Source organism: Centroberyx gerrardi, chromosome 15 (genome assembly GCF_048128805.1).
Source record: "Centroberyx gerrardi isolate f3 chromosome 15, fCenGer3.hap1.cur.20231027, whole genome shotgun sequence".
NCBI classification, from domain to species: domain Eukaryota; kingdom Metazoa; phylum Chordata; class Actinopteri; order Beryciformes; family Berycidae; genus Centroberyx; species Centroberyx gerrardi.
The window spans coordinates 7,344,371-7,367,342 of NC_136011.1; the positions used below are offsets into that span (position 1 = coordinate 7,344,371).

General features: G+C 43.9%; 1 protein-coding gene across 6 annotated transcripts in view; it reads right to left on the reverse strand.

Annotated features, from left to right (window-relative positions):
- Nucleotides 1-5,136: 5,136 nt before the first annotated feature.
- The window catches only part of cpeb3 (cytoplasmic polyadenylation element binding protein 3), a 37,920-nt gene continuing 20,084 nt past the window's right edge, over nucleotides 5,137-22,972 (reverse strand). For 4 of the 6 annotated variants that reach the window (XM_071897055.2, XM_071897057.2, XM_071897054.2 and 1 more), the window contains 7 exons: nucleotides 22,669-22,692; nucleotides 20,662-20,829; nucleotides 18,264-18,353; nucleotides 10,165-10,283; nucleotides 9,945-10,059; nucleotides 9,216-9,397; nucleotides 5,137-6,619 (listed from right to left, as the gene is read on the reverse strand). In XM_071897055.2, the coding sequence (XP_071753156.1) occupies nucleotides 6,392-6,619; nucleotides 9,216-9,397; nucleotides 9,945-10,059; nucleotides 10,165-10,283; nucleotides 18,264-18,353; nucleotides 20,662-20,829; nucleotides 22,669-22,692 (926 nt within the window). In that variant the 3' untranslated portion in view covers nucleotides 5,137-6,391. The remainder of the gene's footprint in view (nucleotides 6,620-9,215; nucleotides 9,398-9,944; nucleotides 10,060-10,164; nucleotides 10,284-18,263; nucleotides 18,354-20,661; nucleotides 20,830-22,668; nucleotides 22,693-22,972) is intronic. The other 2 variants (XM_071897058.2, XM_071897056.2) reach the window with 1 other exon arrangement.

The following is a 22,972-nucleotide window of genomic DNA, read 5'->3' on the forward strand; positions in this document are numbered from 1 at the left end:
TGAACACATTTAACTGTAGAACTGTGCTGTAGAATAACCTGCTGAAAGATGGATGCATCAATGTGTCAGTATAAGGAGAATAAGTTGCCAAGGGCATAATGCAAGTTAGTAGGTCAGCTCTTTTCCAAGCTTTGATGCATATCACAATTTTGCATAGCACATTATTACATTGTCTTTGCCATAGGTGAGGTTTAAACTTACATGGATGTAATTTTGCACCGTTTTAGAACTAGTGATGTATCAGAGTAGTTTATAGACATAGGTGACTTTTTTGGAGACGGGTTACATTGTTAAGGTGACACTCATGCTTTCTTGTAGGCATCTCCTAAGCAGAGCAGAGAGGGATGAGAGAGAGAGAGAGAGAAGGGAGGTGGAGGAGGCCATGCAAAAGACCACAAGGTTTCACAGCGTCATACAACTACGTTTAATAAGATTTGCTTATTAGTACAGAAAAAGGAAAAATTAAGGTGGGAACTACAAACTCTGAAGCAGTAGTAAGCATTAGCGTTGAGCTCCATGTTTTCAAATCACAGTTATACTGCAAAAAAGTTCAGACAAGCATAGGTCCAAGTCAACAATCTCAAAAGCCTCGCCAAAGATAGAACCAGTATTTCAAGTCAGGAATAAAAACCTAGAAAATAAAAGCACAGATGCCTTGGTAAAAAAAGAAAAAAAAAAAGAAAAGTACATTTCAAAAGTAGTGGGTCATTTGTGAAAAAAATACCAAGCACATTACCAATCATTTTTTTTTTCATCTATTTTTGAGATCACAACATGACGAGACCTACAGTGTTTACCTACCCAGAGAACGCCCATGAAGCAGAAGTGAATATACAGTTTACTATCCAAGTCTAAGTGTTACATGAAATACATACGTATATCTATAGAGAGGAATATATAAAATGGCTGCCATCATCCAAATCATGATCATCTCCTTTGTTTTTTTTTTGTTTTTTTTTTTTGTTTTTTTTTTTACCAGTCATCCCTTTCAGTTGCACATACAGTTTTATTGTCAGGGTAGAAATTGTTTGCCAGGTGAAAGAGAAATAAAAAAAAAAAAAAGAAAGGCTAGTAAATACTTGGTGGTATGGCGTATAACACTGACCCCCCTGGGAGAGAGAAAGCTGCGGGGCTCGTTCAAGACATCAGGGGTTGGTATTCGCGTCAGCTGTATAAACCGGTAGAAAAGGCCGGGCCAGAAATAACATTCTCACATGAGCATCGGAAAAAGGGGGACTTCAAAACATTTCATGATGGAGCTTTAGTCTGAATGAATGAAGGCTGGAGGCTCCACCAGGTTATGGCAAAACACAAAGTCAAGAAGGGGGGGAATGTGGGGTTTCACACAAATAATGCACAGAAACCAAACCAAGCTGGGGAAGAAGAAGAAGAAGAAGAAATAAAAAGTATTTAGACCAACGCCTCCTCTGGATAATCAAGATTGGACAAACATGCCATCCCCAAGCCCCATATATTCATCTATACAGTGCATCTCAACAGTTACATTCATACTTAAATACAATCACACCGGTGCACGCTTGCCCCTATGTTCTAACCACTGTGTTCAGTTGGAGGAGGACGTGTGAAATGGCTAGTATTTGTTTAGGAGTTGCCGTGTTCATATTTCACACCTAAGGGAGTGTTGAGTCATCTCCCACGGCCGTACCAACGCTCTCTACAGCACAGAGTGGGGATGAAGTATTGTAGTGTTAGTGGTAATAGTAGTAGTAGTATTTGTAGTAGCAGAAGCGATGTCAATGGTTAAGTGGTGTTGTCCAGCTTCCACAATTACATCACAACATACCGCAAGTATGCTCCATTCTGCCTTTTTATTTTATTGCCCGTTCATTTGTTTACATTGCCAATCACTTGACATGACCAACCACCATTCTGTTGTTTTTGTGTGTCGTCTTTTTTTTTCTCTCTCTCTCTCTCTCTCCGTAGATCATTTTCACACTAATGTAAGCAACATCAGCGAGTTAACACATAAAGCTTATAGCATTTCAAGAATCTAGACACTTTAGTAACAATATTACAAAGGTTTTTGTTGTTTTTTTTCAGCTTCAAAAAAATGAAACAAAGTGAACAAACGAAAAAATAAACTTTTAAAGAATTAGCATCATAAAATTAATTTATTCCAAGTAAAAATACAAAATAATATTAATGACATTGACCAGATATGAAAGTCTCCCCCAGAAATAACTATTAATGGTTGAGAAATAAGTCTGTAAAGAAAAATATGAAATAAAAATGAAAATATGTAAATATGTTTAAATTCTTTTCTTTTTTAGCAAAACTTTCTAAAAATAATGAAAATTTCTCAGTACAAAGGCTACATTACTACTGGAAGGTACTAGCAGGTAGAGTAGGTAAATACACAGTAGAAAATGATTTTAGTGAATCACAATGCTTGCAATGAAAATAATTCTGCAATAAAGATTTATGCCTCTTTTTCTTATTTTCTTCTTTTTTACAAACAGTACAAACAGTATTGCACATTACAACAAAGAATCAAGGTTCTTAGCCTTAAAAAATGGGACTAATTCAAGTCTTGCGTGAATAGAAGGCCACCATTCAATTGATGCACCTTGGGGGCTTTCGATCAAGTTACAGGTGAAACACTTGTGTCTTTTTTTTTTCCCGTGTTAAAAATAACATTCTTTTCTCTCTACCTCCAGCTGTTCAGTGACTCTCAGAAGTCTCTTTGTTTTTCTCCCAACGATGTCAGGCCAACAAATCAGGGTCATGTTGCTTTTTACAAAACAAAAGGGAGCACATACTTTTAGGAAACATAAAAAAGTTCTCTTAAAAAAATAACGAACAGAAGATCTCTTTCACAACTCTGGTCAGCATAGTAAATGATTGATTATAAATATACAAAACGTGGGAAGTATGTTCAGTTTTCTCTCTGAGCACCTGATATTTCATTAAGATCTCTTCTTTGTGAGAACTCGGTGGGTTTTTTTTTTCCGACCAATTTGACCAGTGGGACGCTCGCTCCAACCTCCTCTGTAATAAAGTAGACTGTACTCTCGCTAACTACGTCATTATATTAAAGTTATAAAGCTCTAGCTCCTTCAGTTGTTGTTGTCGTTTTTCAAAAAAATAAATTTTTAAAATAAACGCAAATAAGCATGATAAAAATAAAAAAAATCAACCATCTGTTAAATCATTTCTCTCGAAGAATTAAATTAATATATATTTTTTTCATCTGAATAAACTTACTTAGAAAATATCAGTTTCTCTCCTAATATATTTCAAAATTGAGGTATTGCAAAAGATCTTGTCAGTCAGAAAGCACGCTTTTTCGTCTTTTTTTTTTTCTTTTAACAAAAAGAACTGCTGACTGTCGAAAACTGTTCAGATACAAAGAGTAGTGCATAACAAATGTCTATCATAGAGAAGGAACAAACATAGAAAACCCTTCTGGGTGGGGAAAGAAATGTCACAAAAACACCCAGAATTCACTTTCATAGGGATACTTATTATTATTACTCATGGTTAGCCTCTTTTTTAAGTCGTTTTTCTTTTTTTTTTTCTATCAGTAAAAAAGTATCTTCTGCTTAGTTTCAATTAGTTGTCTTTGACAAGAAACAAAACGAAACAAAAAAAAAAGAAAAAAAAAAGAACGTCTATCCTAAAGCAGAAACAGTTTGCGACTAAATCGAGAGAGAGGAGGGACTGCGGGGTGAGAACGGGACAATCACAACTCGCGGACGAAAAAGGGGGGGGGGGGGGGGGTTGGGGGACGACACGCATACTCGCAATGATGTAGGATCCCAGTCGGATTGTCCACAAAACTGCTAAAAAAACCAGTGTAACTTTAGACCCCACCCTCCCCTAACCCCAGCCCCAAACTCCGCCGATCAAACCCGAGCCACCCCAACTTCAGCAGCCAATACTTGAGTTTCTACGTATTGCATTCATAACTACTAAATGCCACCCCCCCTCCCCCAATCCCACCCTCCATCCCACCCGTGTTTGAACTGCACCCCATAACCCCCCCCCCCCCCCCCCCCCCCATAGCCTTTTTGATAAAAAAATATGTCCACCATTTTAGCAGGTCATTACTCTACTTCAAGCTTTGCAGGAAAAACAACAACAAAACAAAAAAACAAAAACAAAAAATAATCTGGATAAATATGGTAACCCAGCTAGCACATGATCTGCATGTTCTGGCAATGTTATTTCCAACAACCCCCCCCCCCCCCTCCCCACCCTCTAGCCATGTAGTGAGAGCGTGTGCAGGCTGAGAAAAGGAGCTCAGTTTGTCAACCTCAAGTCTCCAGTAGCTTCAATGTTTAGTTTCTTCTCCCTCCCTCCCTCCCTCTCTCTCTCTCCATCCCTCTCTCTCACAACTGCCCTCCTTCCTTATCCTTATTTACTGCACAGATGCATCCACCTCGCACCTGTAGGAGGCTTTAATAATGAGCGCAGTCTCTTCTGTGGGTAGCTGTGTGTGTGTGTGTGTGTGTGTGTGTCTGTGTTGAAGTCTGAACGTGTGTGTGAGCTCTTTGGTTACTTTCGGGGACGTGAACTTGCGCTTTTTTTTGTCAATGGTGGGAAAAAAACAAAACAAAAAAAAAAACAAAAAGAAAACAAAAGTCAGTTCTCAAGTTAAGCTCACATTAGTCTGTCTTCTCTTCTGTACGTACGTCCTGGTCAGACTTTTGTGTTTTTGTAGGCCTGTTTGTGTGCGTGAGAAAGACAGCTAATCTGTACGCGTCCGTGTGGTGTCAAGAGGCTTCTCTGTGTGTGTGTGTGTGTGTGTGTGTGTGTGTACAAGAGAACATATATACTGTGTGCATACACTAGTTATGAAGTTTCACAGGACTTCTATGTCGGACATCGACGACAGTTAAAGCGAATCACAGTTCTAGGCATACTCAGACCTAACTACATACGGTATAAAAAATTGCACAATTATATCAACAATCACTGCAAAAAAGTACTTCACCTATCATAGACAGTTTTGTTTGTTTGTTTTTTTTTTAAATGGTAATCCTACATTTAATTGGATTTCGTGATTATTAAGGTTGTTTTTTTCCCCCCTCCATCATCATCTGGATGTGTTCGCCACCTCTTTTTCTTTTGAGGGGGGAGGGGGGGGGGGTTGGGGGGGGGGGGGGGTTGGTTTCCGCGGAAACCTGTCCTGCTCTGACTGCTCGGCCGCCATGATTCCTTCGACCAGTCCTTCCCTGTTCCTGTCCAGTTCCGCGCTAGTCGTACGTACATCTTATAGTGTGTTGTGCAAACATGGGCAGAATTGAATAGTAGACATGATACTGAAAAGTCTATTGCATGCAGCAACCTGATTTGAAATAAACATGCAGTTAGGGGCCGCCCACCCCCCCGCCCGTCGCCCACCACCCCCGCCAGAAGGTAGCCGTCGGCGTCTAGGGGCGCCCCCCCTCTCCCCCCCTGCGACGGCTCCTCATCCTAAAACACCAGGTGCTTCTCTAGATGTGTTGTGTTTTCTTTTGTTGTTATTATTTTACACCCTAGCCTGAATAAAGTACTTATGGTATCTTGTTCATACCATGGATTTAGCAGCAAAGCTATTGCAGCATTACATTTACATAACACTAAAAAATAATGTTATTATAAAAATAAAGACCTAAAAATCGAAAGCAAAATAATCTTGATTGCGCTTATGAGGTATTAATATTAATATTCTCAGAGTCAAAATTGAGAGCGAATATAGCCGTGTTATTTTTACTCTGGGCGTTATGGGCCCACACTACTGGATAGATGTTAAATCTTGCTACATCTTATGCCACCTATTTTGCTTTTCTGTATGCGTTAAATTTCGTTTTGCCTTTGGTAATTATTTTTACTAGGGGCAATAGAACTACGATTTTTGAAAATAAGTGCATGCTCCTTTTACATAAAATTTAAATTATCTATGTACGTATAGATAGATACAAAACAAAAAATAGATACTTTTTTTTAAATATATGTATGGTCCCGCCTCTGTCTCAGCATGGTGGGGCTCGGCAGGTCACACCGCGCCACCCGGCCAACAGAACGGGGAATTGAAAACAGCCAGGTGTCTAACATACCATCCTGTGTGTGTTTAGTGAGATTTTGTGCCAAAGTGCAAATTCTAAGCTGATAGACTTTCGCAATTCATTTCCCCGCAATGCATTTTCAGAGGGGAACACTAGACAATGAGTTCGGAGCCGTGTGGTTTGAAGAAGAAAGTCCCATGTATTTCGATGGAATCCTTTTTGCTTTTTTTCATGAGGTGGTTGTGGGGAGCAGGGCGGAGTAGGTGGGGTCGGGAGGGGGGGAGAGGGGGTGCAGCGCTGTCCCGGGTGCGGAGGGGCGGGGGGGGGCGGGGTTAGAGGGGGCTGGGTCGACCGGGGCAGGGCTGACTCCCGGGCCCCCCTCAGCTCCAGCGGAAGGACACATGTCGAGGGCGGTCGCCCCCCTCCTTCACCAGTGGCTTGTGGAACTCTCGGCCGGCCCGCGAGTGGATGCTGGCCCAGCAGTACTCGCAGTAGTACTGCAGGCAGGTGACGTTGGCACAGAAGAAGGGGGCGAACTTCCCCCCGCAACGCGCCCCCTGGCACTCGTCACACATCTGGTCGTCCAGGACGTACGGCTTCACCTCCACCTGGGGACAGGGAGAAGGAGAGGCAGCGCTTAGCTCAGTACCGTCCGCAGACACCGATCGAAGTGTGCGTTGGAGAGCTGCGGAGTCAGCCGTCTCTCTGTCCAGATGATTGCTGGAGCCGTGTGGTTTCTGACCTGAGTGGGCAATTTCAAGCCAGTAGAGTCAGCTGTGCCATTAACCCTGTTGTTGCTCAGGTAGATGTTGGGTGAGATGCTGTGGGCTGTATAAGACTAAGTGTGGAAAGAGGTGCAGTGTAGTATTAAAGAGTATAGGTTTGATGGGTGTAGGTATAAAAAATGGGTGATTCTGTGATGCCAGAATTGACTGTTGAGATGTTGTGGGTGTATTCAAATGAAACATCTATCAAAGGAAGTGCCACATGATAACCCCAATTGATAACCCCTTTCCTCTAATGTCCTCTAATGTTTTATTGTAGGCTGGTCTCATATTTAGTCTTAAAATCTTATTTTTCTCAAAAAATAATCTGATAATTCCACATTTTTCCAATGCAGTTTCACCTCAGAAATACTCTAGAAACAAGCGTAAATATCTTGAAACAAGGCAGAATAAGGCAGAGCACCCCACTGGTGCCAAGTAAATGACACTTGATTTAATAATTGATTTGCATTGGACAAAAGTGGGATCATGTCACCCCACTGACATACCTTCTCCATTTGTTTTAAGAAAAAATGAGATTTTATGACTCAGTACTATCATATTCTGTTTCTTTGTAAATGCTATTCTGATCATCCATTTAACTATTCAACTACTTTCCTATGCCTGATCAAAACACTGCAGAACCAACACGTACAGCATATAAATGTGCTAAAATGACTGCGGTGTCTATCCAAGTGTGTTCGCTCCTTCAGGCCATTATCCACAAAGCCCGTGCGAGGCAATCTCTCTCCAATTTTCTAAAACACAACAAGGCTAGACTCTCCTCCTGTCCACCAGTGAAATGAGTTTGACCATTAGCCAGTGGACAAGAAATGAGAGCTTCGTCGCCATGGAGACGCCTCAGTACACGGGCAGGCGGGGCTGGGTGCCGACTACAGCACGGCCGCAAAATGAAAGGTTACCAACCCTTTCAACAGTGGGAGATCGTCCTTCTCAGCTAAACTCGACAACAACTACAAATGCAAGACGCATTGCTGTGTGCAACCTTCAACAAGACAAATGACAAGTAGGCTGAGGCAGAAACGGTAATGCTGCCATGCTATTAAATACCATTATCAACTCAGTGGACACTGGGCCGACCGGGTATAATTGAGCCTCTCTGTCCTATCATTAAGAACCATTTACAGTTAATGGAATGATTGTGGTCTCCGAGGGCGTGAAGAGAGAAAATTAGAAACAAAAGTGGCGGCGATGGACATCCTTGTTCCCTACCGCAACCTTGAACTCAAGCTCACCCTGTAATAAGGATGGCATTGTGGTCGGCTAAGTAGGCCTCGTGTGTGTGTATGGGGCGGGGAAAGTAATTCTCAAGGAGGCGCTCTCCTTGCGCCCCTTTAAATCATTTAATGGTCTGCAAAGCTGAGATTGATTCTCCAGGCTATTATCTGCTTCATTAGCAGCCCACGGTAAAATGTGCCTCCGACAAAAAAAGAAATAAAATAATAATAATTATAATAATGATTCAAATCTCATTGCGTTTCGTATCTCAGAAACTTTTTCCAGGACAGTGGGGGTGCTAATATTGGGAAGCTAAATGTGAGTGTGTCATGTACCTTCTGACCACTGGGAGAGACAAGCTGCAAATAACATTCAGGAGAATAATGATAATACTGTCCAATGCAACCAACATTTTTTTTTTTTTGTGGTGGCAAATCCCTTTAAAAGGGTGTTTGATCTGATTCAGCCTAAGACAAAAGCTCAGAGTGATAAATGCCATTGAGAGCAGCAGTCTGGGTTGAATCTGTAATTATGTGTATTATCTGTACATTATATGAAGAGTTCTATTCCAAAATGGTTTAGAACTGCCAATTCTATTGCATCTCACCCTTTTCAGTTCATACCTCATTTTGAGAGTAAGCTCTTCATTTATACCCTTTGTTGCGCTGTAAAGTGTTTTCTGAATACATTTTATTTGACTAGGCTCCAGTCACAATAAAGACACCCTAAACACCCATTGAGGACAGATGATGATAGCTGGGGGGGGGGGGGGGGGGACAGCCCCGCCCTACAGAGGCTAGGCTTCCTGGCTGACAACCAGTCTCGCTCGGTCACAATCTGCCCCGCTGCTGTTTGCCGGCGGACCTAAAATAACCAGGCTGAAGTGGATATACATGTATAGGGAACTACTATAATTAAACCAACCCTATGTGTCTGCAACTTGAAACATCTGTCGGGACTCCGACAGCCAAAGGCCATAGTGATTACACAGCCAGGCCCGGCCTAGCGTTATTGTAGACTGTGCCGAGCAGTCGGCCAAAACCCGAGCTATAATGAAAGCTGTGATACATGGGGGAAGGCTGGAGCAGAGTTCACATCTACAGCATGCCATAGGAATGACTGCAGAAACCTCAGCTGTGGTCGAGACGCTGCTTTCTTTCAGAGGAGGGATATTGTGAATGAAGTGCGTGAACTCGCTCACCCTTTTGTCAATGTCATTGTGCTGCAGCTGAACGAACCGAGCGCTGATGGCAGCAATGTAGCTCTGCTGATTGGAGAAGGCCACGCGGCCGGCTCCCTTTGGGTATTTGAGCTCCGGGTCGGTGTCGATGCCAGCATAGCAAACACCTCCGTACAGCCGGTCCATGATCATAGCCAGCTCCACTGGAAGGAAAGAAGGTTGGAGGAAAGAGCAGATGAGACGGAGAGAGATGTTTAGTGCTACCAGGTTGAGTTTATTGAATTAAAATGGAGCAAAAACTGGAAAAACAGCCAGCCCTGATCCTTTTGCCCTTTCTGTGGTTCTTAAGTCGAAGGCCTTCAGCCTAAATAAATAAATAAAGATAAATAACTTGGGCTTTGGAGAATCAGGCCGACATTAAGTGGGCTAAAAATCTACATTACTGCACTATTCATCAGAGCAGCAGTCTCAAACTGCTGATATAATTAGTAGGGGTCACATTGCAGACAAGCCAGCGATGTTTATCCCAAGAACAGAAAGACCGAACCTTCTACCGCACCATGAATACTTAACATGACGACCAGTTGGCCGGCTTCCTGGAAACCCAAGCAGAGGATTGCTTTCTCACAGGGAGAACTTTCATTATAGCCTCCGGCCTCCGCGCTGCATGCCGGTCGACCTTATGAAGCCAATTTAGAGGGTTTGAGGGGCTCACAAAAAAAAGTGATTCCACTCATACCGATCGCTTACCTGCACGCAGGGGCCGCGGCACCCCCCCCACAAAGATGGTCTTGCGGGGGTCCAGAGGCTGGGAGCCGTCCATCACGAAATCACTATCGCTCAGGTTCCAGGGTCGGATCTGGACCTGAACAAGAAGGGAAAAAATAAAACACTCAGTTACAAGGTCCTGCATGCTGTAAAGACGTGCCTACTTGCTTTTTGTTTTACTCCGAGAATGTCTGCCACTCACCGGCTTGTCTTTGATGGTGGGACTGGATACGCACAGGTAGAGCTTGCCGTCCTCCTCGATGCAGGCGTCGATCAGGGCCTGGACCGAGGTCTCTTCCTGGAACAGCAGGAAGGCGTAGCCTGGCAGGGAGAGCAAGCAGGGATCTTAAGGAAAAAGCACTTACAGTAACTGTGTCTATTGTGTTTAACAGTCATAAGCTTGTGATCATGACGCTTTGATTTCTGTCCTCGAGACACAAATTCATAGAATTTTCTGAGTATTTTTTTTTTTACACAGTGTCTACATTGTAGGAGTCACAATCCCATGACTAAGGCCCCGTATTTCTTTCCTTCTGGTAATTATTCATAGTTTAAAACAAGTGCGCCTCCTCATGAGCATATGACTTCGCGGCCTGTTCTTCCGTTCCTCATTCGGCTTCCATAAGACACCCCGGTACCTCTCCGCCTGCGCTGACACAGCTAAAATGGCTAAGAGCGCTCCACTCCTGAAGGAACCATGCAAAATTGATCAGCCTAACACGCTGCAAATCTTCCCGAGAGTCCGTTGGGTCAGGTAGAGATTTTGGTGATGCCTTTGCAAGGGAGAGAGAAAGAGCAATTCAGACGGAGTCCCTGTGTAGTATTAAATTATTTAGCACTGAGAGGAGAGAGCTTATCCAAGGTCAAAGCTATTTAGGCTTTTTTGGGAGGGTTAGAAAACCAACTGGGTAGACTTCCTTCATCACATCATGCTACAGGGGTTGGCTAGCAATAAGGTTCTGATTTATAGGCTGACCGAAATGAACACCAGGTCCTGAGAAAGGACGACGAGACAAGACCAGAGAGACCGAAACCAGTTTCTAGCTTTCAGACGATGAATAAGGATAGGCCAACAGAGACGGGGTTGAATGGATTTGCAAGGCATGGGCGTCATCAAAGAGCACTTTACCAGATGATGGCGCACAGTCGCATCTGAGCTGATTGTGAATTATTAGTATTGCTCTGATTATGTTAGCAGAAGCCCGGCACCACCTGTGGCACCCATGAGTCAGGGGAATATGAGCTGCCGTCTGAGTGGAGCGGGTGGAATGGGTAGCTGCGGAGGTATGTGCGCACACACACACACACACACACACACACACACACTCACACCCAGAAGACTGTCTCTACAGGACTACACTCTGTCTCCAGCTTCCAACTTTCTATCACTTCGTTTGAAGTGTCTCTCGAGACGCCGACAAGAACCATGTGTTCTGGTGTCCCCAGGGAGGACTGCTTTTGGAACAGTCTCCCACACACACACACACACACACACACACACACACACACACACACATAACACGCGCACAAATGCATGAGTGAAAATGGCAAAGAGGAATGTGCAACTGTCATGTTTCACTTTCAGCATTCCTGAGCGGAGCTGCTGCAGATGAGGGGGAAAGGAGGAAAAAAAAGCCTGACTCGGCAAACCCGGCCGGCTGTGGTATGTGGATACGTCTGAGTGTGTGTATCGGGGGAGGGAGGGAGGGAGGGAGGGAGGGAGGAAGGGTGTGAGCGTATGCCGTAGAGGGAGGGTGGGGGGAAAAATGAAAGCGAGACAGAGAAGAAAAGACAGCGAGCATCAGAGGTGAAATGGAAAAGCAGGTGCGTAAGCAGGCGTGTGTGTCCTCATGAGGGCTGAAACAGCTGCTCCCCTGAGAGAATGTGTTTGTGTGTGTGTGTGTGTGTGTGTGTGTACGCATATCATTATGCATCTGACGTATCCCCCACCACAGTGAGGTTACACGGTGTAGCGCCTACAGTGGTGATGCAAAATGACTCCTCTCCAGTTCTTCTTTGCAGCACCTGCAGCTCCCCGCAGGAAAGTTTTGTCCCTCTATATCAGAGGTCAGTTCTGTATATCACCACACAGTACAAGGACTAAACACTAACTTTTTGGGAGATTGGCCCATTGGTCAGCTTACCTGTTGTATGATGAGAACATAGACATCAAAATCATTCATGTGTCCCCAGTAGATCATTTGCTCCGGAGCTCCATGCTAACTCTTCAGCATATACTATGTTGAGTGATAGGTGACCAGCATTATCCAAAGTAAGAAGACTGACCTTTTAGTAATAAAAAAGTTGTTGTGGTTTTTATTATGTGGGCTGCAGGTTCATAAATTGTAAAAATGCAATCTCATTCATTTACTCAATATAGCTGATTATTATTGGAACTATTTCAGGTGGGCAACCACATTCATTTGACCAATATACACAAAACTGACAGACTTAGCCGCATATCATTTCAGATTATTTGCCATTTAGATTTAGAGCTGCTACATGTTCTCATTTTCTCACTTTTAAGATAATGCTAGTCGCCTACTATCACTCAACATAGTGTATGCTAAAGTGTTAGCATGGCGCTCCAGAATGAATGATCCCCCGGAGACACATGGATGATTTTGGTGTATGTTCTCATCACTTAACAGGTAAGCTGACCGATGGGGCAATCTCTCAAAAACTCAGTGTGTTCCTTTAAGACTCGGCAAGTGTTAATGAGACATTGTCAGAAAATATAGCACATAAAACAGCCATATGGCAACCTCTAAATCAACTACTTTTTTTTCCAACTTGTGCACCAGGAGCCAAACGGTAACGGAACAGGTTAACAGGGTAACAACTTCAATAGAGCAATATTGTATATATGTGTAATATAATGGGTTGTAACTTCATGGTTGAAACAAAATACGAATCCTGAATGCAAAACTAATTCCAATCAACTGCATTAGGGGACTATTCTCTATTCTCTGTCTTTCTGCTATTGGCCCACACAGAGCCAACTCCTTCATGGACCAGCCACAGGAAACAGACAATTAGTCTATGGAAAGAGGATTTTGTGCATCGTCATCATCATCCTTGACGTGCCTCATCATCGCCCGATATAGGCCCCCCTCTCCCTCGGCTGCTGGATTACATAAAGAGGGTTTGTCATTGGGGGGGAATCATGCGGTTTAGCGTTCACATCCCCCCTCAGTAAAAAACGACTGCAGTCTTGCACAAAAAAAAGAAAAGAAAAAAAGAAACGGCATGAAAAGGCAGAGCCTGCCAACAGCTCATATAGTCTGAGGGAGGGAACAACGTGTTCTATGACCCAGGGCAGGAGAGAGAGAGGAAGAGAGAAAAGAAGGAGGGGGGAGAAAAGTGAGACAGATGGAGAGAGAGGAAAAAAGACGTGATAAAAGGTAGAGAAGGAGAGAAGCAGCATGAATGACAGCCATAAAAAAGTGGGGAGATCTAAAACGCATAAGCGGGGATGGGGTGAAGGAGGAGAGAGGGGAATAGAGACTGTATAGATAGAGGGAAAGGAAAGAGAGTTGGTACTTTAATGGCCCTAGCTACAAAGTTACAAAGCAGGCTAGAAGCTGAGGGAAGGAGGACATTCTGTGATAGAAACCCATTTTCAAGTGCTACACCCCATTTAGCACTGCAGCTACAGTAATAGTCCATTGTTAACTTCGATTACGTCAGTAAAACCCAATCAGTCCAATATTAAATTTAGAGTACACCTAACTTGCAGGTGAACTTACTGTCAGAACACACAGTGTTACTAATGCAATGCAAATTTTGTAGCATGGTAGTATTGCATGATGGTAAAGAGCAGGCAGACATTTTCAACAGCCCTAATCCAAGTGAAGAGGCTACATTACAGTTCAATATTGGACAGTCTGTTTGGTTAGAAAAAGTTCCTCAAATGACTGCGTATCACCTCAAAATTGGGCATGTTTTTCTCAATTCCAAGTCACTGGCCTGTGTTGTGCAAAATTTAAAAAGAAATCATATTCTTCAAATTCACCATTTCTGTGCTGTAAGCTATTTGGGTATAAAGTGTCACCCATCAGTCTCTACTTTTGCTGGTTAAATCTGACAATCAAGGTACCATTAGGATACAATTTCCCTTTATGATACATAGCCTGAACAACTTAGACGCCCAAATGGGTCGATGCTTAAATGGTTGAATGGATCGGGCAAAGCTTTCCCACTAAAATGCCTCAACACCTAAGGCCACCCATTAAAGCAGCCTGTAAGCTCTATGCCACTGGAATGCTCCGGTATTTAGTCTGAATGGTGCTGAGGACCTGTCTCTTTTTCCATCAGCCTTGCGCAGTGCAGAGGCTTACGCCACGGGAGGAGAGCGCAGATCTGCAGTGGCTCGTGCCTGAGATTTATAAGGCTTTGCTGCTGAGCTCCCAGCAGTGTCCGGGGAGGAAGGGAATACGTACACCCGCAGTATTTTCCACCCTAAAGAACTCTGTTTACAGACAAACGATAGGCAGAGTGCCTCATGGGTTGCAGCCCGACCAATGACCTCATGCAGGATCAAACCGAACAACTCTTTCCTGCACCGCAGGCCAACAGTTTGACTCATGGGGAAAGAATAGGTTACCTCAACAGCAACCTGCTGACAATTTACCAAATTAACAACAAAGTCCTTCACTCACCAACTACCACCACTTACCCAGAAAACTGCTACCTCATGCATGCTACGTCAACTAGGGTGGCAGCACCTATACAGATACTGGTACTGGATAGGCTTTACCAGGCTGAAATAGGGGATTGGTATTAGAAGTCTCAAATACTAAAATCAAATACGAGAAGCCATATGTAAGACGCCAGAGGTCAAAGCAAAAAAGAAAAAGAGAAAAATTGATTGTATCACAGTCACTTTTGTGTAATGAACCCAAACTAATGATCTACTGTTGAGTGAAAGTAATGCGTTGGTACTTGGTATCGGCTGATACTTCAGTGCTTGGAATTGGTAGTGTCAGTGAATAAGCAGTATAGGTGCATGCATAACCTCAACAAACATCTCTACAATGCTATCTGAAACCTAAAACTCCCCCAATGCTATCCCATTTTTTCCATTACCTCATAAACTAAAATTTGTGTTGACTTAGCTGAAATCCAATCCACGATGATTCGATGAACTGTGTCAGTGTAGTTACAATGTGCATCTCTCTGGCTTTAATAGTGACATCTAAATCCAGGCGTATCTTCTCAAACTCAGCAACTGACAGGTGTCTGCAGATTTATTCCCCCTAGGTGAGGGCACCGACCTGGACCCCTGAGCGCAGGCCCAGCGACTAGGATTACCAAGAAATAAATCAGACACTCCCTATCACTAAAACATGGGAGTAGTAAGGAGAGCTGCCTTCACAGCAGCATACATACATGAGCAGAGGCATGCACACACACGCTCACACACACATAAGCCTGATCCAAAAGTCTGGATAGAGTTTTTCAGTGATAAGCAGAGACGGAGCCAAACCACGGTGTACGCTATATATCCTATGAGGGGAAGAAGAGAGACTTAGAGGAGACAGAAAGAAGAGAGAGAGCAGACAAATCTGCAGAGGGCAGTAACTCCGCCACTGAATGTAAATAATAAACCCTTTGCTGACAGCGGTTTATATGATGAGGTGAGAGGAGGAGGAGGAGAAGAAGAAGAAGAGGGCTTGGCAAGGTGGACGGAGGGAGACACAAACATCTGCTCTCCTAAAAAAACAAATATGGGCCCCGAGGCATCGGAGCATTTTCTAGAGCAGACACAGATAGAATGAGGGAGGTGGGGGTGAAATGAAATGAGATGAAGCGTCGCTAATCATCTCTATTTGGAGAAGTCACTCACTGGATATAATCCTGACACAAGGGTGAAAACATAAATCCAGGCATGGGCATGGGCAGTGTAGTAGAACGTAATACCACTACCATCGCCCCGCCGCAGCTCTCCTCTGCCACCATTTTTTTTTTTTTTGGGGGGGGGGGGGGGGGGGGGGGGCACTCTCTTGCTGCATTCACATCATATGGGAAAGACAGTAAACACAAGCCTCCTAGTTGAAAATACCATTCACCTCAGCTTTCAGGTGGTTTCAGGTGTACTAAATAATTCTGATGTCACCAACAAGGGTATACCTGCAGTCTAGTGTAGGGAAACTTCAAATGCTTAAAACCTCATGACTCTGCTGCTTACTGGATTTTTTTTATTTGTGGTACGCATTGCAGTGTTTGCTTTGCTGTAAAACATGAGTGCATGTGTGGCAAGTGTGAAAAAGCTGATCATGAGCAAACAAAGACTACACAAACGAGTCCGAACACATGAGCACTTCCAAGTCGTTGCTTCGCTTTGTTACTCCCGTATGAGGTGAATATAAGCATTTACACCAGCTTAGCTCCCAGTGTTCAGACTCCAGCGCACAGACACATTAACCTAAAAGCAGCCACCATCACCTCCTCCTCCTCCTATCCCCCGTCACGGACAGAAATAGCTCCCTAACATTTCAAGCTCATTGCCGCCGGTGATGACGGCGTTGGGCGATATGAGAAGGTGTGAGCGACAGCACCATGGCGACTCGCTGGTCGCCATGACATCACTCAGGCAAAGACAGAGAGGGAGAGACAGAAACAGAACATGAGTTCCAACCTGGAAGCAAGGGAAAGGGTTTCTCACTGCCAGTAACGTTAATGCTGCAGCTACATCATATGGGAACGACTGTTGGAACAATTTGATGGTTTAAAGCGACAACTTGGAAGTGTTCTCGTGTTTAAACTTATTTGAAGCTGTCAAGACTGAATGAGTTTTCTGTAGACTGGTTGATCTTGATCGGCTTCTCCACATCTCACTCTGACCTCATATCTGGCCAGAAGAGATCCAAACAGGGAAAGCAGCGTTGATGACAATGTGCACAAGCAAAAATGAAACCATAATCATTTAAAGGTAAGTGCAAGTCAAAATACACTATATGAGTTCTCAAATGGCACACAGTAAGTTGATTCCAGTCCCATCTCCTAGTTCCATCCAAGTTGCTAGTCCAATCCTAGTATTGAATGGGCCTTGCCCTGCCCCTGGAGTCTGACAGAGCCACAACATGAGTCATCCCTAAACCAAAAACACTTTCATAACTGTGCAGAGACACATAACCGGCAGTTTAATATGGAGCAGGACGGAAAGTGACGACTATCTTCCATTCGGTCAAGCTTGGAAGGACATTTAACACGAGGAGAGGTCAACAACCTCTTGATGTGAATCCCACATCTGTAAATCACCCGTTACACAGCCCACGTGACACACGCGTGCACGCGCGCACACACACACTCATAATCATGCAGATGTGCACTTGCTCTGTCAACCCTCTAGCTATTAATGCTAAGAACTCTGCCACCGGGCATCTGTCCAAGCACACTCGCTAGCTAATGTGGCTAGTTCACAGTGCAGCGTAAACAGGATATTTCAGCACTTTCCCTTGGAGTTTGTCTTTTTGAAACAAAAGAGTAGGGTTAAGGGCTTTTGCAAAGGCCTATGCAACCTTACCACATTATGACACATGTAAAATTAGAGGAAGACATGAATTATACACTCTTCACCAGTCACGCTTGTCTCCTCCCCTTACATGGCGGCGTCCTCCAGCCCCCACAAGCTCATTCATTCCCCTAAAAGGATGCCGCATTTTTCCCTCCCTGGCTTTGGATATTAGTGGAGCCAAGCCTATTCAAAATAATCCTCCCAAGCTAAAAAAAAAAAATTATAATAATACAGGGATATTGAAAAATGAGAGCGGGGGAGAAACTGGCAGTTTTTCACAGCTCGTCCAGATGCAGTGTATTACCATCTGCCTATGGAATGCCAGTTATTTCCAGAGCGTTGTTAATAGCTTCCCTAATATGACACACAGCAGCTCCCAGGCCAGAGGGAGTGATGTAGGGGCCTGGAAGGGGACGGCGCTGCTCTCATCACCTGCCCAAATGACACCGGAGAGGCTGCGCACCGGGAGAGAAACCTTCACACTCCTCAGGTATTCATTCAAACAAACGCTTCTCCGGTCAAAGTGTTCAAGACTCTTTGGCGGCCTGCAGTGGAGTTCTATGTGAGCGTGCGTGTGTGTGTATTCTTTGCAACTCCTTCTGTGAGATGGCTACAGGGGGTTGCTCAAATAAACAGACACCTCCATGCTTGCCCGGCAGGAGCCATGAATTCTGGGTAATATGACCCCTTCGCAAAACTCTACGACGGTGAAAAACACCAGAGGTGATACCTATTGCTGTAGACACTGATGGGAAAATACAGAAAACACAAGCTGTCATTACCTTTAGGTGGGAAGTAGGACTTGCTCTCTGCTTTGTGGGGCCAGTCCACCACGAGGTGCCCATAGCGACGGAAACTGTTGGTGATTTCATCTATAAAAATAGAAAGGAGAGAAAAAACAGACTTGGATACTGTGTTCGTAAAGCAATATATCACGGCAACAATTCATTCATGTGATATGCGTGTCGAGGAAGCTGTGCAGTCAACCCGAGCCAAACAGTCGGGCATCGATGCCGAGAGAGACACAGTTTCTATTTTTGCTGTGTTCCCGCTGCAGGAGTAGCCACTGCATTAAACAGGAACACAGGCCAGACACATCCAGTATTCACTGGGCAGACTGTGCTGTGGAAACTCATGAATATTTCAACCGGCTAAGGGCACGTATTGTGCATCAACCCGGGATGTTTTTGTGTGTCTGTGTGTGCCCGTGCACAATGTGCAGTACATGTCCTTGTTTAGTAGGGGCACACACACACAAGAAAGTAAACATTCCATATTAACGTTAACCCCTTAGGCACTCTTCACACTTTGTGGAAACAACTGCCGCATCTGTCATGGAGAGTGGCAGCCTTATGGCAGGACCACAGTGTACCTGGTTAGTTTATCAGCTTCCCTGGAGGCACACTGCTGGCCCACTTTAGAACACCATAAAATAGGCAGCCATGAAAATACCGCAGTTGACCCAGAATCTGCAGATTGGATTTTTAGTTATACAAACATTTCTCGAAGGCAGAGCTGCTCTGGAGGCAGAAATAATCTTATTGGTTGAGTTATTCTTTGTATCTTATATTTAGGGGTCCAAGCACGTAGTGCTGGAACCCTATTGTATTTGCTGGAATTATTCTGCTTCTTTCTTTCTTTCTTTTTCTCCGCTAAAAGTATCTGCAGCTCAGAAACCGTAAGTCCTACAGCAGCCATATTTGGCAGGTGGGCTCCTACGGCCCACCACTACTCAGGCAAGGCAGCCCATGCACATTGGCCAGATGGTGGCGCTATAACAAGCAACTTTACGTTTTGGCCAATAACTTCTGAACTGTGTGTCGTAGATTCTTGTGTTCCTAGATTCTTTGGAATGTGCTGAGTCCAACCCATATATCACTTTCAATGTCCACCATATTGCATTGTCCGCCATTTTGAATTATTTAAGAAACACTTTTTTCGCAACTCCTCCTAGGCTATTTATCCAATTCACATGAAACTTGGTTTGGGACCGTCCTCTTTCAAAGTTGTATAAAGGTTATCGATAGGTCAAATCGTTTGGCTTTTATCAACCAATAAACGTTTAACGAAACACGCCATAACACTAAATTGGCCATAACTCATTAACCATTCATCTAATTAAGCCAAAATTTGAAACACATGTTGAGAAGTGTGTTCTAGGATGATGTCCAAGTCGATCCATGAAATTTGGTCATTATTGATGAAAGTGGGCATGGCTTATTGCATAATAACCAAATCTTCATTGGTATTAAAGTCACAACTTCAAAAATTCATTAAAAATCAGCCGTATGTCCTAGAGAGCTGAAATTTTCAGGACATGTCGGCTGAAGTCAGATAAATCTTTCGTACACTGATACCTACCCCCGATTCTGACGTCGCCCCCCTCTGTTATAGCAAAAACTGACTGTGATCCCACAGTGTTGTCCTCCTCTTAGGAGGACAACACTGTGGGATCACAGTCAGATGATTTTGATGATTTTTTAAATCGCCATACCTTAATTAGTAAACAGCCCAAAAATTCTTGAAAACTGAGCACACACTAGATGGAAATGTGCAGCTGCAAATAGTTTGATAAATTGATTAATGTTCTAATAGAAAGTCTGGCCATTGTGAGTAACTTCAACAATGTGGTTGCAATGAAATGATGAGCTTTACAGAAGTCACGGGCCAACACAAAAGCTGGTGCTAAGCCTTAACTAACAGAGTGTGTGTCTGATCTTCACAACCTGTCAGCTTTTGTGTGTCTTTCTACCTTCTGTTTTGTCTGTCTTTTCAAATTGTGCTTGGACCCCGCAATTGCCGCTTGCGGCTATATTTGTATATATTTTTTATTGACTGTATATATTTGACATATTTCATAATCTTCACTGTCTTTTATTTTTTCTGTACAATGCTTGCTCCTAATACTACTTGTAGGTTCCTAAGTTTCTTTGTACTGTGTACCCTGTACCTTGTGCACATGACAAATAAAACTTGAAACTTCAACCTCAATGGGCAGAGCCAAAGAAATGTTCTTTTTTTTTTTTCAGAACGCAAGTTAGCTGTCAAACTTGAATGTCGAAGAAGGAACTGTACCAGTGTGTACCAGTGAATCTGCAGCAGGTCTATTGTGCAACTCAGCATAGTGCCAAGCCCAAACCCTTACCTGGATATAGAACTGTAAAAAAATCCACCATTTACCTTCGTCTATGTCAGGGGGCAGGCCGCCAACAAAGACCTTCCTGGAGTAGCGCTCCATCCTCTCTCCGTTCTGACAGCGGGTTGGCGAGTTCAGGCCCGGGGTCATGGAGGGGTCACCGTGGCCTTCGTCAAGGAAACCATCCTCAAAGGGAAACAGAGAGGAACGACCTGGACGGAGAGCAAGAGAGAAGGAGACCAGGAGGATAGGCAGGGATACCGGGGGGAAGAGAGAGAGGTAAAAGAGTGTGAAGTAAAAAGGGTGAGAGAGGAGGAGGAGGGTATGAGAGACAGAGTGAGCGCTGAATTCTTTCTGATCGTCACTGGGAACAGTTATAGTAGCACAATCCGATTGGATAGAGATCACCAACACCATGCTGAATAAACTCTCAGTCTTTCAACAGTGTGAGATGATTGTCTGCCTTGCTTCCAATCTATATATAATACACTGAGGCCAAGTAACCTTCAACTTATGACTAAGTTTGCTGGTCATACGTTGAAGGTTTAAGTTAATGATTCTTTCCCCATAGGTATAATTTAATTATAATTGCAATAAATGAATAAAAAGAAAGTAAAAAAACTAAATCAAAATATATCACATTAGCAAACTGCAAGCATAGTCCTAGTATCATGATAATGTAGTCTTGGGAACTTGCTGGTGAGTCCCACTCCTAATCCTCACAGTGAGGAAGGTCTGTGGGCTACATGTTGGAATGGAGCGCATAACAATGAGAGTGGAGGGACTGTTCATCATCCAGTAACGAGCAAGGCTGCAGCATTCTCACCTAGCCGGACACATCAGACCTGTGGAGGTTTAAACAAGCCACGTTTCCCACTGGGAGGCTTCCACAGGTCTGGCCATGTCTCCCCGATCTCTCAAGCTAGTGTTTGATTGTGGTGCTGTTGGCCAAAATGTAAATCTATGCAGTAGAACCACATCTACATGAGAGAATGGCTCTCTTTCTTTAGCAGGGTTGAGATCTGATTGTAAATGTGGTAAGCAATTTAATTCTTACATAGGAAGCGGTATTCCTTCCTATCCTTCCTGTGTAAATTGATGCTGCCGATACCAGCACCTCACCAAAGACTGCAGTGTGTGTTTATTCATTCCGTTATTGAAAGCAATTTAATTCTGCCGTTATTTACTGCACGTAGCCAGCCTTACCACACTAAAACTAAAACATATAACCCAAGCCCAATATTGCAGTGACATTACCAAATGTCACACAACAGCTTTCCTCCTCGCTGAAGAAAGACAGAATTAGTTAAGACACTTCAAATCAGAGATGAGCCATGTTGGCAGCACCCATCTTTGCCATTCGGGAGATGAATCACTTCTGAGTCAGCATACTTCCTCAACGGAACCCTAAAAATTCATGGGAGAGCTCCGACCAAACATGCTCTGAATTGCACCTTGAAACGGTTTAGTTTTCAATTGGTGGCAGTATCAAGGATGCTGGAGGACATTGAGCCATTTACTGTCAGCACATTGTAGATCAAGTTTTGTCTTTGCTTTTCAGTAGAATTGCAGTTATTTTTCATTATCAGTGGCATGCAGTTGCAATATGCCAACATCCCTGATTTGCACCATGGACAGCAGGCCAGTGGAAATGACTGCACTCATTCATAATGAATTAACATGAAATAGTCATAGAGATTTCCATGTCTGTATAAATAGCATTACAGGTAGCACAATGACTCAGAATAGAGAGAAAAGAAAATTGGCAGACAGATTTTTTTTCCTCTCGCCATTAAGCAGGACAAAGTTCATATATACAGATTCGGTGAACCCTGGCCCCGTCTTGATTAAATGCAATGATGTGGAAAAAAATAAGTGCATCAAAATTAATATGATTCCATTCAATCACGGCACAGATGAAAAGCAGAGAGTGACACCACACGGAGACCCCCCTTGGCCTCGGAGAGAGACGGCGCGGAGAGCCGGCAATTTACGCTCATGCCCCCCGTCATTATGGCAAGCAGAACCCCAGATAAAACGCCACACGTTACCTCTTCTGCGGCCATAGCTCCGGGCTGCTTGTCAGCACAGTGGGGGGGAGGGAGAGACAGACACAGGGGAGAGACGGGGTCGGGGAGGGAGGGACAAGGGGTGGAAAGAGATACAGAGACATGGGTTTCGTGGAAATAAACCAAACCAGGAACATCTCTAAGGCAAAAGTGAAACCACAGATGGCCACACCTAAGCTTCGGCAATGGGAGGAGAGTGATTATTACAGCCTGGCACCGGCCCACGGTAAACCTGCCGCACCTGCCTTGGCAACAGATGCATGCAGATGCTGTGCGGAGGACGGAA